The sequence below is a fragment of the Nicotiana sylvestris genome, chromosome 7 (assembly GCF_000393655.2).
Source record: "Nicotiana sylvestris chromosome 7, ASM39365v2, whole genome shotgun sequence".
NCBI classification, from domain to species: domain Eukaryota; kingdom Viridiplantae; phylum Streptophyta; class Magnoliopsida; order Solanales; family Solanaceae; genus Nicotiana; species Nicotiana sylvestris.
In genome coordinates this window covers 149,080,117-149,094,911 of record NC_091063.1, presented here as the reverse complement: position 1 = coordinate 149,094,911, position 14,795 = coordinate 149,080,117, and the positions used below count along the sequence as shown (strand labels likewise).

General features: G+C 34.4%; 2 protein-coding genes across 2 annotated transcripts; both read right to left on the bottom strand.

Moving 5' to 3' along the window:
• Nucleotides 1-5,068: 5,068 nt before the first annotated feature.
• On the bottom strand, nucleotides 5,069-7,415 carry LOC104210593 (L-type lectin-domain containing receptor kinase S.4-like). Its single transcript, XM_009759532.2, has 2 exons — nucleotides 5,278-7,415; nucleotides 5,069-5,169 (listed from the first exon to the last, which is right to left on the bottom strand). Exons 1-2 carry the CDS (start codon nucleotides 7,256-7,258, stop codon nucleotides 5,150-5,152), a joined length of 2,001 nt encoding a protein of 666 aa, XP_009757834.1. The 5' UTR covers nucleotides 7,259-7,415; the 3' UTR covers nucleotides 5,069-5,149.
• A 6,510-nt stretch (nucleotides 7,416-13,925) lies between these two features.
• On the bottom strand, nucleotides 13,926-14,405 carry LOC138873936 (uncharacterized). The gene has a single exon (XM_070152428.1). It carries the CDS (start codon nucleotides 14,403-14,405, stop codon nucleotides 13,926-13,928), a length of 480 nt encoding a protein of 159 aa, XP_070008529.1.
• Between the last annotated feature and the right edge of the window lie 390 nt (nucleotides 14,406-14,795).

Sequence of the window (14,795 nt, the reverse complement as noted above, 5' to 3'; positions counted from 1 at the left end):
CTATTATGTCCTTGACATTAATCCTCTCACTTATGTGATACCTTCTATATTATATATTATATAATATATTTTTACCTAGCCATTTTACTTATAATTAAAATAACTTTAAATTATTCTATTTATTATTTTTATAATATATTACATTTAATTTTTTCATGGCACTCAATTTGTTTAATCATATTCAAACATGATTTAAATATAAAAATGATAAACACAGAGTTCAATGATTTTTACGTAACAAAAGAAAAAAAAGTGACTTTTGGGTAATAAATACAAAGTTAAATGGTCGCTCATAAAATTTACTCGATTTTAAAGAAATTGAAATTTCTTAGTTTAGCTCAGTGGAATCAACTAGCTTGAAATACACAACAGTTCATGTTATATGAATATCCAAACCAACCTTGTAAAGTCTTAAAATGTGTCATATTTCTGCAAGAATTTATTTCATAGCTTGTAACATCTTGGTCACATGAGGACCAATAGTCCAAGTGACAAGACAACAGAGGCCTATGTAAAGGGTTGTTAACTCAGCTGTACCAAGGGTGAGCTGGAAAGATATACTCCATTCGTTTAAAAAAGAATGAATCTATTTTCTTTTAAGTCAATTTTAAAGTCTTTTCTAAATTTAAAAATAATTATACATTATAATTTTTTTTTATTCTTAATGAGATAATTTATAGCCACACAAATACTTATGAATTATTTTAGATCACAAGTTTTAAAAGCTCTTTTTTTCTTCTTTAAATTTCGTGTCCAGTCAAATAGGTTCAAACAAATTGAAACGAATGGAATAGTTAGGAGGGTAGAAGTACGTACTGAATTTAGACGCACATTGAGCGGAGCACTGAATTTAGATACATCAAATGCAACTGAAGTTCAGCCTAAATGGCGTAACAAGGAATTAAATTTTTAAAAAAAAATGAAGAAAAACAAAGAATAAAAATCTTGTTTGGTTATCAATCTTCCTTTTTTTTTTTGAAAGCTCTTCAACATTATTGGGCAATAAGGCATGCGGAATAGAACAAAAAACGAAAGAGTTCATTTATAGCTGCTTTATTCAATATCTAACCAGTTTTATGGAACTATTGTCACACATTTTAACCTAGCTATATATATATAGTCACATGTAAGTAATTATAAAGTCGTTGGGGTTAAAATGCTTACAATGATTTCATGTTGTGCTAAAGAGTTTCCAAATTGTGTGAAAGATGATGGATTTGTCATTTTAAACGTGAGAATAGATATTTAAATTCTAACTGGTTGCCACAGTCTCAAAAAGCAGATAGACCATATCTAAGAAGGTCAAAGTCTTATTATACTTCATTGAATAATATATAATATATGGTTAGAATGCTTCTTCATTTCTTGAATTATTTCGGCGAGCGTTTGGATATAGATTTGGTTTTAAAAAAATGAGATGAAAAATAGTTTTTGAGAGTTGAAATTGTGTTAGGATGTGCATTTTACTTAAAAAGAATTTGAAGTTTTGTGAGTAGAAGACTTTAAAAACTACTCTAGAGTTGTTTTTGGGATTTAAGCAATTTTATTTTCAAAATTTGCCAAAAAATAATTAAATTTTATAAACAAATAGATATTTGAAAATAAAATTTAAAGAAAAACTTCCAAATTTTATGGTCAAACAGGAGCTACTGTTATAAAATCTTTATTAGCTTGACCACAGGTTTCCAAGCTATGTTGCAGTTAGGGGTGTAAAAAAGAAACCGACAAATCGTACCAACCCGATAATTCGTGTCAAATCGAGAAAACAAATCCGACTATGGTTTGATTTGGTTTGATTTGGTTTGGTGTTGGAAAAAAAAATCCAACCATAATTGGTTTGGTTTTAACTAAAAAAAGTCAAACCGAAACCAAACCAACCCGGCATTATATATATATAAATTTTAGATATATTTATTATATAAATATGCTTATTGTGATGTAATTTATAAATATTTCTTAAACTTTTTCATAATTTTATCTTTTAAGGTATTATTTCAAGGTTGGATTTAGAACTTTTGAATGTTCTAATCCCTAAGTTTAATAACCATTAATATTAGTAACTTAAATAATGCTAACAAAAGCCCAAACCAAAATCAAATGAATACTCATGCTAACAAAAGATATTCAATTCAATAATACAAACAACGATGTATTGAATATCTATTTTTTGTTTTGCAATAATTTAGATAAAAATGCATAACCTATTTTTATTTTTTCTTTAACGTTTAGTCATGTAATTAATACATAACCTCGAGTGCAAATTTGGAGTTGAGCCGACGGAAGCGGGAGTTGAAGTGAGGCTTGACTCTCAAGTCATTCCCAAGAGGGGTAGTTTCAAGTACCTTGGATCGGTTATTCAGGGGATCGGGGAGATTGACGAGGATGTCACACACCGTATAGGGGTGGGGTGGATGAAGTGGAGGTTAGCGTCGGGAGTCTTGTGTGACAAGAAAGTGTCACCGTTACTAAAAGGTAAGTTTTATAGAGCAGTGGTTAGGCCTGCCATGTTATATGGAACTGAATGTTGGCCGGTAAAGAACTCACACATCCAGAAGATGAAAGTAGCAGAGATGAGGATGTTGAGGTGGATGTGCGGGCATACAAGGATGGATAAGATTAGGAATGAAGATATTCGAGAGAAGGTGGGCGTGGCCCCCATGGAGGACAAGATGCGGGAAGTAAGACTCAGATGGTTCGGGCACATTCAGAGGAGGAGCACTGATGCACCGGTGAGGAGGTGTGAGCGACTGGCTGTAGTGGGCACGCGGAGAGGTAGAGGAAGACCTAAGAAGTATTGGAGAGAGGTGATCAGACAGGACATGGCGCGACTTAGGATTACTGAGGACATGACCCTTGATAGAGAATTATGGAGGTCGAGCATTAATGTTGTAGGTTAGGGGAAAATTGTGAATATTTCTACATCACAATAGAGTGAGACTAGCTAGTTAGGAGTTAGACTAAGAATATCATTGGTCGTCTATTGATGCAGGGCTTTACATGCTAGTTTTGCTATACCAGCCATTTATTTCGTATTTCGTATTCTGTATTTCATATCTCTTATATTGCCGTTATTGTATTATGCATCTTTTATGGTACTAATATATCGGCTCCTGTTGCTTTTTTTTTTAGCCGATGATCTCCTGGAAACAGCCTCTCTACCCTTCGGGGTAGGGGTAAGGTCTGCGTACATATTACCCTCCCTAGACCCCACTTGTGGGATTATACTGGGTTGTTGTTGTCGTTGTTATTAGTCTATTTATTTTACCATAACTTAGTACTTTTAGATTATGTTTATGTTTATTATGGCTTTCAAATTAGCAATATTTATATTATATAATTTTATTATCTTTATTGTTGAATATTTTAGGATAATACCATGATACATCTCATATTTTGTATTATTTTCTTGCAAAATACCTTATATAGTTATATCTTACTAGGATTAAAGAATATTTTGAGCATAAGTTATATGTTTTGTGCTACGAAGATTTTACTGAGAAAAAACCGAAAAATCTGAATAACCCGAAAACCCGAAAAAAATCGAGATTGAAAACCCGAGTTTTATTGGTTTGGTTTGGTCTTTAAATTTAATAACCCGACACAATTGATTTGATTTGGTAATTATAAAATCTGAACCAACCCGACGTATGTGCCCTAGTTGCCGTAAGTGCGACCAGAAAGAACAAGTGAATGAACCATCTCATAAAGTTTAAAAGTTTTAAAAATGAAATATTTTTATTTATTTAGTTTAGGTCGACAAGCATGCTCTCTCACGTGCGAGTAAAATTTTTTAAGCTAAAAAATGGACATTTTTCTTAATCGTGATGGTGAGATCCACTTTCCCTTATTTGTAAGATTTTCCTTCCGATTTCAACTTATTGGAAATTGCGGTATAATAATTATTTTTACTGTTGTGATGGAAATGTTGAACTTTGTCTGCTTTGAAGTTTGAACCATATGAAAGTGTCCGATCCAAAAGCTTTAAATGTTACAGAGAAAACACTTTCATTTATTTTTATTTATTATTGGTCGGCAGCACAAAAGAATTTACCAAAGTCCACTTTCGGTAAGATTTTCTTTTCCCCTCTAGACATTCAAGGTGCACCACTACTGATCTCTTGGTGGGAGTAAACTAATTATTTTGAAAGAGAGATCAGGTATGTTTTTCCATGATTTTATTTTGAAGTAGGAAAGAGGCTGATGTGGAGAAATAAGACCAAATTTATTTTCGCAGTTTCAATTTATATGATAGAGTTTGACTGGTACGAAATTTAAGAAATTAAAAAAAAATCTTTGAAACTTGAAGTTTAAAACAAGCTTTAAAAATTTCTTTGGTTATAATTATCTCATTAAGACTGAACTGAAAAGTTTAAAGATAAAGTAATTTTAAATGTAGAAATGTGTCAATCTAAAGATAAACTAAGAGGGTATAAATTAGGATAGAAAGAGTATGATTTTACTTTTTTTTTTTTTTTTCGTTTATGTCCATTGGCATCAGATAGGCACAATGCTAATTGCATATATATATATTAAAGTATGGCGGCATTTCTAACTTCTCAATATGATAAAACGTCACTATCTCTACATTACTTTGTTTTCTTTATCTTCTATCTATTCATTGTGAGACTAGTTACATACCTAAATATATGGATTTGGTGATGATTGACTCAGAAACCTCATTTTTCTCATTTCTCCACTAAACCTTTGACATGATATGTGTCACCATATTTTTCTGTTTCTTGACCAAAAAAGTTGGTTACTTTCATAATTCTGGCATAGTTTTATCAAATCTTCTTTATGGGTTAAATTTTAAAGGTTTTTAATATTGAACCCATTGTATTTTTAAATTTATGGGTTTATATCTATTATTTTTGTAATTTTAATGAATTTTTACATACAAATTTTTACTCCGCGTCGAAAGTTATGGATTCATTTGAACCCGTAGGTTATACGCTGCATCCGCCCCTGCTGAAAAGTGAAGGACAGAAAGAAGTTAAGAACAAAGAATGTAACTAATTGGTAAAGTTGTTTGCATACAATAGACTCTTGTGGTCCGGCCCATCTCCGAACCCACGCATAGCGGTAGATTAGTGCACCAGGCTGCCCTGCCTAAATGTACTGTGATTTAGCTTTGAACTTTGAAATAGTACTATTCACCAGGAGATATTCCTGGAAAAACAAAGAGAAAATTTTGCACACAACTTCACAATCACTACCTAGGAACTTCATCAGTAAATAAACATGACATTGGTGCAGTAGAAATAGAAACAAATGTACCATCTACATCTCCATTAGCCAAATATGTGTGTCCTCTTGAAGATGCTAAAGAATGCAGTTCATTTTCGTCGAATCCAAATCCTCCATTATAAACACCAGGAGCCATTGGAGCATCTGGCATTTCAATCTCACCTTTCAAGTAACTCATCACTTGTCTCATGCTAGGCCGCGCCAACGCTTCATTGTTTGAACACATTAGTCCCAAATTCATCACCATCACAACCTCACGTTCATTGAACTCGCCTTTCAATCTCTTGTCTATGACATCAAGAGTTTTCCCTTCTCTCATTTTGTTCCATACCATATCCACTAAGACTAACTCCTCAGGATCTGCCTTTGATTCAATTGGTCTACGCCCACAAACCACCTCAAGCAACAATGCACCAAAGGCAAAGACATCAGATTTTTCTGTAGCCCGTCCTGTTCTTGGCAATTCTGGTGCAAGGTACCCCAATGTGCCTACTACCCTAGTCGTGCACGGGTTTGATCCGTGCTCGTATAATCTTGCTAGTCCAAAATCTCCAAGCTTGGCATTTAACTCACCATCTAGCAACACATTACTAGCCTTAACGTCTCGATGCACCACAACTTGCTCATAACCTTCATGTAAGTATAGCAAACCCGACGCAACCCCTTTGATGATCTTGAACCTTTGTTCCCAAGACAATACAACTTTAGGTTTATCAAACAAGAAATTGTCCAAGCTCCCATTAGGCATAAAATCGTAAACAAGTAACAGGTCACCACGACGTCTGCACCATCCTACTAATTGAACCAAATTCCTATGACGAAGTCTTCCAATGCTAGAAATTTCAGACACAAATTCACGCAAACCCTGTTTAGATTCATGCGAAATACGCTTCACAGCGATTTCCATCTTCGAATTCTGTAAAACACCCTTATAAACCTTACCAAATCCACCAAAACCAAGAAGCTCACTATCCTTAAAACCTCTAGTAGCTTGCTTAAGTTCTTGATAAGAATATCTATGAGGACCAACCTCAAGCTCCCAAGACTCTATAACATCAGCATTCCTGAATTTCTTGATCAAATAAATACCAACTAAGATAGAAATCAAAGCAAAAATAACAGCTATGATTGAGATAGCTAAAATTAGGCCAGTGTGCTTCTTCTTGGGACCAGGCAGTAATGGAAGTGAATCCAAGTCTAGAAATTTAGCTTCACCATTCAACTTAAAACTCCAACCAAATATATAATGAGAACTAGCAAGCAAACCAGTTGAAGCAGAGAAACCAACATACATATTTTCTTTGAGAAATGGAGAGAGATCTATATGATAAGATAAAAGTGGCAACTTGGGTTTCAAAGAAGATCTTGAAAGAGTAACATTAACCAAGTTTTTAACTGAATCATATTCTACCCATGCCAATATTACCTTACCACATTTAAGATTCAGATCTTGTTTTACCAAATCATCATCAAAATAAGCAGCTGCAGCAGACATATTAGACCTTAAACTATTAATGTTGACACCAACATGGTTATCATTAATATCTCCAAACTCAAAATCTTGTACTGTATCAAATTCAACAGCAAATATATGATTAGAGAAATTACCAACATCAGTAGCATTGAGTAAACCTAAATACTGACTTGGTAGAGCTGTGCTTAAATCATTGGACTGAGAAATAGTAAAAGCAAGTCCATGTCCACCAAGTTTTGGATATTCAGGTACTATAGCAAGAGCAAAACATGTTGAAAAAGAAAAAGCAGTGGCTGTAGTTGAGTTCTTGAACTGAAAAGGTGAAGAATAGAAAGCATGACCCATAAATCTACTTGTTTCATTGGTTAATTGAATAAGTCCATTTTGGCTTATTTCTGCAACTCCACTTAAGGTTATGTTGTTGTTTGGTTGATTGAATCTTGTGTAGATGAAGCCATCAAGCTGTATAGAGGTGGAAATGAGAGAGCAGAAAAGTAGAAGACATAAAGTGGCCATTTCTAAAGGGATTTGCAACATTTTCAGGTTTAATTTCAAGATTTTGTCATAGGTAATAAGATTTGGATTGAAAGGTACAGAAGATTTGAGGAATTTGTTGTAAGAATGTTGCTTTTTAATGAAAAGGGCAGTTTGGTGTTTGAGAAAAAAGTTATAGAAATACAGCCAAACAAGAAGAGTGACATTTATTCTGCAGATGTAGTGTCTTTGGACTGCATTATTATAGTGGCTATGTTTTATTTATTTTTTAGAAACTTTTAGGTTGGTACGAGACCACTAAAGGATGTGGTGCAGTTGATGAGACTGCTCCTCCCTTGATCAGAGGTCACGGGTTCGAGCCTTGGGTATGGAAAAATCCTTGATAGGGAGCGCTTTTCCCCAAATGGGCCCCTACGCTGTGCGAATCCGAATATAATCGAGCTCCAATGCGAGTACTGGACACCGAATAAAAAATCAAAAAAAGTTGTTATGACGTGACGCCATATGCCATACTTCACTAAAGTTCTTCTTTTTCTATGTAAACCGCGGCGGATGGAGTGTATAACCTAGGACTTAACTGATTCTGTATTTTCAATATGAAAAATAGATATACATAAAGATTATGAAAATTATATCGAATACTTAATTTGGAACCTATAAGGCCATAGCAATACTATAATAGTAAGTGCTAAGAAGAACTTGTTTGGAAGGTTGTTATATGCTGTATTGTAATTGTATTATTACTTTAAATGTAATGTTTATTTTGATTGCTACTTAAATTTTATTGTATCGTATCGTTAAATTCGTTGTTACATAATGACGAAAAGTTTCACTTTATGGAACGATCGATTTTGTGTGGTAGTGTCGTTACCTTATTTTTTTCCTCTCATCTTGCCCTTCCTTAATATTAAATAATTCTATTTTATCCTTCACCCGACCTTATTATATAATAATTTTACCATGTACCTTACTTTTTCTTTGTTTACAAGTTTATTCTTCATATTGTTGGCGTGTGATATCATGAAATTGCGGTAAACAGTACAATTTATCGAAACATTGTATACCAGTGCCGGCTCCATGGTAAAGCAAGTAAGACACTTGCTTTAGGTCCCCAAATTTGAGGGCCTCATTTTTTAGCAATAATAAATTTATAAGTTTTCTTTAAAAAAAGTATTAAGTACTTTTAGTAGATAAATAATTTTTTATATAAAAGGAAAGATAATTTTGTTATATTTGTGAACAAACCATCAATAATAGAATTATTACTATGGGATGTATGAATAGTTGTAAATTCTTACACTTTCTTTCTTATTCTTTTTAAGTCATAATTTTTCGTTTTCGCTTCTCTAGTAATATTACATACCTTTTCTTTATTTTTTCCGACTTTCTTCTTCCAAGAGCTTAAAAGTTCAATATTTCAAAAATTTAGTGGTAAAAATGTGAGATTATTAGGTAACGAGAATTTAAAAACACTATCTTAACGTTGAATGTGTAGACAATAAATTTGCGTCGAGAAAATAAAATTAAGACCGAAAATATCGCAAAATCGTAGTATTAAATTTTGAATATTTGAGTGTACAATCTCTATGAATCCTCTAATTCTTCTTTTCAATGGTAAATAAATTCAAGGGCCTTTGAACTTGATCTTGAATCTATTTTTGTTGCCACGAACGATGATCTTGTTCTTGAGCTTGAGCTTGATTGCTTGGACTTGAACTTGATTTGTTCTTCGTTCTTGAGCTTGAACTTGATTTGTTCTTCGTTCTTGAGCTTGAACTTGATTTGTTCTTCGTTCTTGAGCTTGAACTTGATTTCTTGAAATTGAACTTAAAGCTTGAAACTTGTGGAGGAATTTGCAGCGTTTGATCCACGAGCTCTTTCTTGCTTCTTGTTATAACTTCTGGTGTCTTTTCTGAGTTATGAAGACCCTTATTTATAGTTGTGGAAGGGAAGAGTTATGATAAGAACAAACTCTTTCCGACCAATCAAATTGAAGTGTGACATGGACGCATTTGATTGGCCAGAACATGTCACTTGCATACATGGCGCGATTTCATTGGCCTTTTAGTGTGACTTGGCATGTCTTGTCATTTTGACACGTGGCATGATCTTATTGGTTCTTCCGTTTGACTTGGCGTGCCACATCATTTGACACGTGGCACCAAACTGGGCCTTTAGGAAGATGACATATTGAGCTTAATGAAGTGGGCTCATTACTTTAGCCCAATTAAATGAGCTAGCCCAACAATATTGGTCTTATAAAATTAATCCAATTATGTTAGCCCAAAATATTTATTTGGACTAATATATATAAAATAGAATCCAAATTATTTATTGCATTTGAAATCAATAAATTTTATATGCCTACAAATGCCCCCTACTTCAAGACTTGTTGAGGTGCAGATTTGTCAAAACCGAAAACGAGTAACAAAGTACTGGCGGTCTATCAAATTTGGCTTAGGCCAGTTTAGAGCACAAAGATTGTCTATGCGATTTTGTTACGTATACACCCGGTCAATTATTCGAACAGTATAATGACCATTTAATTTAAAAAGGGATAAGACAACAATTGAAAATTGTGATTTCAATATGAAACCAGAATTGCCGCCTGACATCTATGTTTCCTTTTGGGAAAGGAAATCTTTCCATATTGTCATGATTAGACACAATTTCATATTAGCTTTGCAATTCCTACGGGTGTTCACGGTTCGGTTTGGCCGGTTTTTAATTAAAATTAAAACCAAACCAATTTAATCGATTTTTAAAATTTTAAAATCAAAATCAAACCAAATTACACAAACCATCGGTTTGGTTGTTGTTGGTTTGGTTTGGTTTGGTTTTTCAGTTCCCAGTAAGTTAATGATAAATCGATAATAGTAAAACAACAGTAGACAACAATCTGAAAATAATTTGCTAAATTTATGTTTTTTTATATATTTATTTCGGAACTGAAAGTTTATTTACCTGTTTATACGAAAAAAATGAATAAAAAACAAATTAAAAATTATTTTCTCAAGCTTTAGCTACTATAGTCTTGCAATTTGAGTTTGCTTTCTTTACTCTTGTAGTAGATTTTTTTTTTTCTAACTCTTTTATTATGAAAAAGTATGTGTGTAGGTTAGAGAATTAGATTCTCTTAAGGAAAAGAAAATTGGCCGATTCCTATTCTTTTGGGCTTAGGCAATCTTTTAAGATAAAAATAGGATAAATCAAAATTCAAAATAATAATTAAAATGCATAAAGTATTTAAAATTATTTACGAAAATATATTATATCATATATCAATAATTATTCATATTTTTATATAATTAATCGGTTCGGTTCGGTTTTTTTACAATAGAACCAAAACCAAATCAAATATTATCGGTTTTTAAAATTTAAAACCAAAACCAATCCAAATCAAGAAAAATATCGGTTTACTTAATCGGTTTGGTTCGGTTTTCTGTCAAACCGTGAACATCCCTATTCCTACCACAATTTGAGACTATCTTGGATTCATTTCGCCGCCGTATCCAGACGAGTCCCATACGGAAAAGAATTGTAGTAGTCGCCTCATACACTCGATCCTACATTGACAATTCACATGTTTTAGCAGTCCCTTTGAGATCTATATAAACCCCTGCATCGTATTTGTTTAGTATCAATTTGCAATATTTGCAAAGCCATATTGAGCCTAGTTTTGCGGACTCGAAAGCATTGACGCGAAGGTAATTTCTTCTTCTTTTTTGTGCTTTTCTTCTTTTGTCATTTTTTTGTAGGTCAAGCGAGAAAGATATGTTCTTGTTCAACAAGATGATCCACGGATGAAGAAGACAATCTTGAGGTGTGAAGGGATGAGTACTCATCCTTACCCGACTATCGGAGAGATTACTCTCAATGTGACTCGACTATCGGAGAGATTACTCTCAAAACGGCCCGACTATCGGAGAGATTACTCTCAATGTGGCCCGACTATCGGAGAGATTGCTCTCAAAACGACCCGACTTTCGGCAAGGCCAACTTAAGATGCAAAGGGACTTATATGTCCACCTTAAGATTGGAAGAGTTATATGTCCACATAATGTGGCTTGACTATCGGAGAGATTACTCTCAAAACGGCCCGACTATCGGAGAGATTACTCTCAATGTGGCCTGACTATCGGAGAGATTACTCTCAAAATGGCCCAACTATCAGAGAAACTATCGGAGAGATTACTCTCAATGTGGCCTGACTATCGGAGAGATTACTCTTAAAACGGCCCGACTATCGGAGAGATTACTCTCAATGTGGCCTGACTATCAGAGTGATTACTCTAAAAATGACCCGACTTTCGGCAAGGCCAACTTAAGATGCAAAGGGACTTATATGTCCACCTTAAGATTGGAAAGTTATAGTTCCTTTTAAGGACAAACCCGCGAAGAGGCCAACTTAAGGTGCAAAGAGACTTATATGTCCACCTTAAGATTGGAAGACTTATATGTCCACAGAATATGGCTTGACTATCGGAGAGATTACTCTCAAAACGGCCCGACTATAGGAGAGATTACTCTCAATGTGGCCTGACTATCGGAGAGATTACTCTCAAAATGACCCGACTTTCGGCAAGGCCAACTTAAGGTGCAAAGGGACTCATATGTCCACCTTAAGATTGGAAAGTTATAAAGCTTCAACTCGAAGACGACCTCAACTTGAACATTTGGAAAACTTTGAAGATTTGGCGGACTTTGCAGATTTCAACTCGAAGATTCGGAGGGTTAAACAATTAAACTTGAAGACCGACGAATTTGAAGACTGAAACTTGAAGACCGACGAACTTGAAGACTTTAACTTTGAGAATTGGAGGGCCTAAATATTTCAACTTGAAGATCGGCGAATTTGAAGACTTCAACTTGAAGACCGACAGACTTGAAGACTTCAACTTTGAGACTTAGAGGGCCTAAATATTTCAAATTGAAGATCGGCGAATTTGAAGACTTCAACTTGAAGACCGACAGACTTGAAGACTTCAACTTTGAGACTTAGAGGGCCTAAATATTTCAACTTGAAGATCAACGGATTTGAAGACTTAAACTTGAAGACCGACGGGGTTGAAAATTTCAGCTTGGGGACTTCAACTTGAATACACTTGAAGACTTCAACTTGGAGACTTCGAGGGCTTAAATATTTCAGCTTCTCTTTTGCTTTACATTGTTCGACTTTTATCTTAGTCGCATAATTTTTAGCTTTACGTGCTTGTAACAAATGATTCATATCTTATCGTGGGAGAGTCCAAATAATGAACCATTTGATTACTTAAATATCTAAAATATATCTAATACTCAGAATCAAAAACCTTCAGAATCGCGCCGGATAATATTTTGAAACCAACTTTCAATTTCACCATGTTGAAAATTTCAGATTTGCGCAGTCTCACCAAAAATTTCATATCTCGGTATAGAAATATCGAAATTGCAAACCGTTTAATTTCAAGAAAACTAGACTTCAAGATCTAGAACATATCGAAAATTCTCAATCAAAAAACTTCAGAATCGTCCCAGATAATATTTTGAAATCAACTTTATATTGCACCATGCTATCAATTCCAGATTTGCGCAGTCTCACCAAAGAATTCATATCTCGGTGTAGAAATATCAAAATTGCAAACCATTTGATTTCAAGAAAAATAAACTTCAAGATCTAGAAAATATCCAAAATTCTCAATCAACAAACTTCAGAATCGTCCCAGATAATATTTTGAATACAACTTTATATTGCACCATGATATAAATTTCAGATTTGCGCAGTCTCACCAAAGAAATCATATCTCGGTGTAGAAATATCGAAATTGCAAACCGTTTAATTTCAAGAAAACTAGATTTCAAGACCTAGAACATATCCAAAATTCTCAATTAAACAACTTTTGAATCATCCCAAATAATATTCTAAAATTAACTTTACATTGCACCACGCAATCAATTCCAGATTTGCGCAGTCTCACAAAAATTCATATCTTGGTATGGAAGCCTCGAGATCGGAAGATGTCTTACTTGCCATCAATCGAAATTTAAGAGCCATATTCTCACAAATATCTAAAGTTCAAGTCTTATTGAATTTGAAACGTCGTGCCAAGCAATCTTTTCCTTATACTTGTATTTCCTTTTGATGTCTCTCTTTTCTTCCCTTTTTTTAAGGAAGAGAGCGGACTTGGAGACCAACAAACTTGAAGGTTTGGTGATCCTTAAGACATAGAGAATCCCTGGATTTCAATGCAAATACTTGACATCCTCCTAAAATCGGCCCATCGAAGATATCAATTTACCATGGATGGTTGTCCCCTTTAAATCAAATGAGATCAAAGTTCAACATGAGGATGACATTTCAGTTTGATCTTACATTCATTCATACTTCATTCGAACAACAATTGGGGTTTGAACTTATGCGACCGAACTTAGAATGAAACTCTAAGCTGCCTACGTACCTCGGCGAAGAGGATCAAGTCATATCGTAGTTCAGACTGGGTGATTTTTTTTTAAATTTTTTTATGTCCTAACTTTTGCCTAGGCCGCCTCTTTTGAAGTTTTCAACCTAGCGGACTCCCTTTTTTTTACGTCCTAACTTTTTCCTAGGCTGCCTCTTTCGAGATTTTCAACCTAGCAGACTTTTTTTTGGGCCGTACACAGTTTATACTCCTGCGGGCCAGGAGTGTGGCAACATACAGTTTAGGCTCGTGCATCAAGGAGCATTGCAACTTCAAGGATAATACTTCTTCAAAAACTTGCCATTGATAGGGCCGATCCTCATACCAGCTGCATCAACCAGCTTGTAAGCCCCACTTGAGTAAGCTTCTTGTACGACATATGGCCCATCCCATTTTGAAGTGAACTTCCCTATAGGTTTATGGGAAGTAATTATGGGTCTTTGTACGACAATGACTTGATCTCCTACTTGAAAGGATCTCGAGCGAACTCTTTTATTGAAGGCGTGAGATAATCGAGCTTGATAACATTTAAAAATCTGTTGAGCTTCCAATCTCTTTTCATCAAGAGCTTCCAACTCTGCTAACCGAAGTCGAGTATTTTCTTCATCAATGATCCCTTCTTGAATAGCCAGTCGTAACGAAGGTATTTGACGTTCAAGTGGCAAGACGGCTTCGACTCCATAAATGAGTGAATAAGGAGTCGCCTGTGTTGGCCTGCGGTGAGTCGTCCTTGTTATAACCCATATCCACATGTGTTAGTTCATTCCATATATTAGTTAACATAAATCCAAGAAAGAATTATCTTTGAGATGATAAGAAGTCAATCCTATTGGTCTTAAGTGATACAAGAGTGTATAAGGGTGATTAACAAGTATAGAAGTTAAATAAATCAAGGATGTTGTAACTCATATTTTCAGATAAATCTAGCGGTGCTTAATACACTCAAGAGGTCATGTATTAAGGTATTTTAATCATATAATATACGTATCATAAGTCTTGAATTCAAACGAGTTATGAAACAAAAATCGACAAAAGTTGTCTCAACTTAGGTTTATAATGTTACTTAAACATTAGGTCAAATGTTTCTAATCTTTTCTCCTTATTTACAAGGAATTACGGGGTGATCTACCAACCAAATTAAA